The 3899-nt window shown below is 36.2% G+C and overlaps 1 protein-coding gene across 2 annotated transcripts in view; it reads right to left on the bottom strand.

The window, feature by feature from the left end:
- LOC107561033 (neuronal-specific septin-3-like) overlaps positions 1–3899 on the bottom strand; it is a 122149-nt gene that overhangs the window by 62326 nt on the left and 55924 nt on the right. For both annotated transcript variants that reach the window (XM_016245365.1, XM_016245366.1), the window contains one exon: positions 892–1150. In XM_016245365.1, the coding sequence (XP_016100851.1) occupies positions 892–1150 (259 nt within the window). The remainder of the gene's footprint in view (positions 1–891; positions 1151–3899) is intronic.

The raw sequence follows: 3899 nt of genomic DNA, 5'->3' as shown, positions 1-3899 counted from the left end.
ACTCGTAGAAGGGGAGATCGAGGCGAGCTAGTGCGGCGACGCAAGCGGCAATTTACATCGCCGCGCGGTGGGGGGGGGGGGTTACCAGGAAACAAAAACTGTCAAAAAGGTGGGGAAAAACAAACGCGAGGAAAAAGTCGCCGCTCACTTTCAGTTTTGGTCCGCTGTTCTGTCACAATACACTTCAGAGGAACGAGGAGTCGCTGGAGAATACTTTCACAAGGCTTTAATTCCATGAACCAAGGCAGACGAACTCAGGAAGACGTTTAACAGCGGACAGAGAACTAGGGACTGGGAACACTTTAAATACACACAGGAGGAGGGGATGACGAGACACACCTGGGAGCAATGAAACATCAAGGGAAACACCTGGGACAAATGAACTTAATCAGGACAGGAACAGGAAACTAACCAAATAAGGGCATAGGAAGGCACATGGGTTGTTCCTAAATGAATCAGTGTTTTTGAACAAATTAGTTGAGTGAAAGATTCAGTGACACACAAAAAGAAACCAACTGCTGTATAACACATATTTCAATCCAAAAAATAGATCTAACTCATACTGAATGAAAATCAGTTGTTGCTGTAAATCCAGAGAAGATTGGAACACCTAGACTTTCAAGACCAATGCATTTTTATACTTTCATGTTCTGAATTTTGTGCATTATTGAAACCAGTCTGATAAGAGGCTAGAGACTAGTCTTATTTTATTCTGTTTGTGAACAACAGAGCTTGTTTATTTATCTCTCACTTTTACCAAAAGTGCTTACATCAAGACCACACAGCTGGAATTGCTAGACAATGCCACACAAGACAATTGTTGTTTTGCCAATAAAATCTAGTAACTGACAGTGACATGAACATTGCAACTTTACATGTTTAAGTATATACCTGGGAAAGCCTTCAATAGCTTTGCCATTGTTGTTGGATGAGATGTCAAAGCCTGTCCTACGTGACACAGGTTCAGGGGTTCGAGCTTTGGGCTTTGAAGTGTCAGGGGGCTTGGTACCATTGGAGCCCAGCTCATAATACCGTCTGCTGGTCGGGGACATTGCCAAACGCTGGAAATTGGATGGTGCTCGTCGTGTGTGAGGTGATGAAGAGTGCGAGGAGGAGTCCACATCCTCCACTTCAAATGAGCGTTTCAGGGCTGGAGGAAAAGGACAAATTAGAAAACCTTCAGCTTGGAATGTATTATGTTAAATTCCTAGATTTATCTCCTGTAGTTAACACATCTAGATCTAACCATCAAATTCTAGAGAAAGATTTGAGGATTGAAATACAAATTATATAAATAATACAAAAGAAGCCATTCATTTGAACTAAACCTAACAATTATATTTGATAGTGTTAGCAAAGTAATGGAAGGCTGAGGGCATCCAGACTGTGAGGCACGTCGCTCAAACCCACAGCAAACATTATGCAGATGGTAAAAGTGACATGGTAATCAGGGTGCACTTATCAGCCCAGAAGAGTTATGAAACACCATTTTATGTTGTAATGATTTTTCAGTAGGGTGAAACAGCCAAATTCAGTGCTCTGGCCAAAGATTGGGCCTAAAACAGCAACAGTGTGTTCATAAATACACTTTGTTAGATATCAGTGATTGTAAAAGTAAGCAAACTATTGGATAACAACTGAAATATAAGCAGAAATAACAGGCACAATGTACTCAATTACTATAATTACTAGTTAATTATACAATATACTATAATATACACAATACACGATTATTACTAGGTAGTTTCTCAGAAGGTCCCATTTGATTTGCTGGTCTCAAATGAGGAGGTATCATTTTGCTTTTACAAAACAAAAATTACATATTAAAGATGAAAAATATTAACAACAAGATTATTGTTGAGATATCAAGCTAAAGATGTGGTAAACCAATTTGTGTTTCCTTTCCTCATCAATTCACACCTTAAGCTAAAGACCATCACGTGGGTATGAGATATTCAAACTGTAAATTGGACAGTAGAGGAATAGAAATTGAATTTTCATAATCTCTCAGGCACTTGCAGATAAAAAAAAAATATATATATAAAGATTGTCATTGTTCTGTTATTAACTTTTTGCCACACCTGGCAACAGCGAATGATATGTGAGGATAAATGTCCATAAAAATATATTTTACACATTTTCAAGAATATATATACTGCATTCAGACAGATGACATGTTTGGTGGCAGTGCCAGCATCACTGTTGGAGTGTTGAAGGTCACTGAATTCCCAGAGGAACTGCCCTGGTTCTGTTATTTAATTACACATTTATTTGATCTTCTAAGACATGATGGATGAACTGGTGGCCAAAGGCTTTAATGCCCAAAAGTGGTGTGTGTGATAATAAGTGTAACAAAAGCAGCAAAGCTGTTATTCTTTATTGTTTCTGCTTTAAGGTATTATTATCTGCACCAACAACTGCTGACAGCAAAATCAAACACATATAGTTTTTTTGTCAAACTTTGATTTTTATGTCATAATTATGAATTTTACATAATATTTATGACTTTTTCTTCATAAGTTTGACTATTTATCTCATAATTATGCCTTACCAAAGCATTTTTTTCCTTATGTGGTGGTAATGTGCTTCTATACAAACCAGTCTCATTAGTATACAATATCTCGTTTAATTGAAAGTGGCTTATGTCTGTTTGTGGATATAGGTTAGATGGCATAGTTTCAGATTTACTCTTACTCTATCCTGGCTAAAAATAGCCACTGACAAAATACAGGCCTACACCCTTTCAAACCACTATGGCTAAAAAATCATCTCCCAAGAACATATGAGGTGCATTATGTTGTTACTTGACCATACAACTGCCAATCTTTCTTTTGAAGGAATCAATTCTTTGAATGGAAAATTTAATACATATTGGAAGACAGAGCTAAAACTCTTGAGTTGACATTTATTTTGCCCTTTTAAATTAATGGCATCCGAATAAATGATTAAACACAAGATTTGCTGAAAGACAGTTACATTTTCTCACACTACCAGCTTGATAGTAAAGTTAATAGCAGTCTGCCATAAACTTTAACAATTGAATAAAATCTAAACTGCTCATTTAAGTATCTTACTCACTTCCAGTATATGTTTTATAATCAAATCTGTTAACATGGTCAGAGTCAGAATAAAACTTACAGTCTAAAAGGGATCACAAGCATGTCCAAACCACAAAATCCCACCACCCAGTTGTTTATGACTTGGAAGAAAACACAATCTCTCTAAAGTTGGGCCAGATATTCCAGACAAAAACTTTCCCAGATATATATATATATATATGAGTTTGCCAAAGTGCCTGCAACAGTCACGGTGCTTTTAAAGTCCCTTAAGGGTTTCTCACACTCAGCACACAAACAGTATGAATAGGGGTGTAACGATACCCTCATGTCACGATTCAATAAATATCACGATACTGAACTCACAATACACTATTATTGTCGTACTCCAAGACATATGGTAAAAGGTTAACAGGAAATGTACTGTTGACTAAAATGCTAAATTTGGTATTACATTGGGGTGGAAATTAATAGGCTTTTTCTTTTAGCTGGTAACTCAATGCACAGGACAATGTTGACACCAGAATAAAACTATTAATGACTCTGAAGCTGAAAATACAGAATTATTTTAGATGAATACACTTGCACTCTGTCACTGACTAGATATATTTTAAATAATGTGGGCCACTTTTTACTCTTAACATTTGGCATTACATTTGACATTTGGCATTACCAGGACCCACAAATATACCCCCATTGCATTATTATACATTACATTCAACATTATACAGTATATAGTAGTTTAATGTAGTACTGACACTAAAACTCTATTTTTTTTCTCACAGCAATTTTCATTTTCGGCGAATTGTATATATATATATATATATATATATATATATATAT

Source organism: Sinocyclocheilus grahami, unplaced genomic scaffold (assembly GCF_001515645.1).
Source record: "Sinocyclocheilus grahami isolate Dianchi unplaced genomic scaffold, SAMN03320097.WGS_v1.1 scaffold752.1, whole genome shotgun sequence".
Classification (NCBI taxonomy): domain Eukaryota; kingdom Metazoa; phylum Chordata; class Actinopteri; order Cypriniformes; family Cyprinidae; genus Sinocyclocheilus; species Sinocyclocheilus grahami.
The sequence above is the reverse complement of the archived record's forward strand: the minus strand, read 5'-3'. Positions and strand labels throughout refer to the sequence as shown.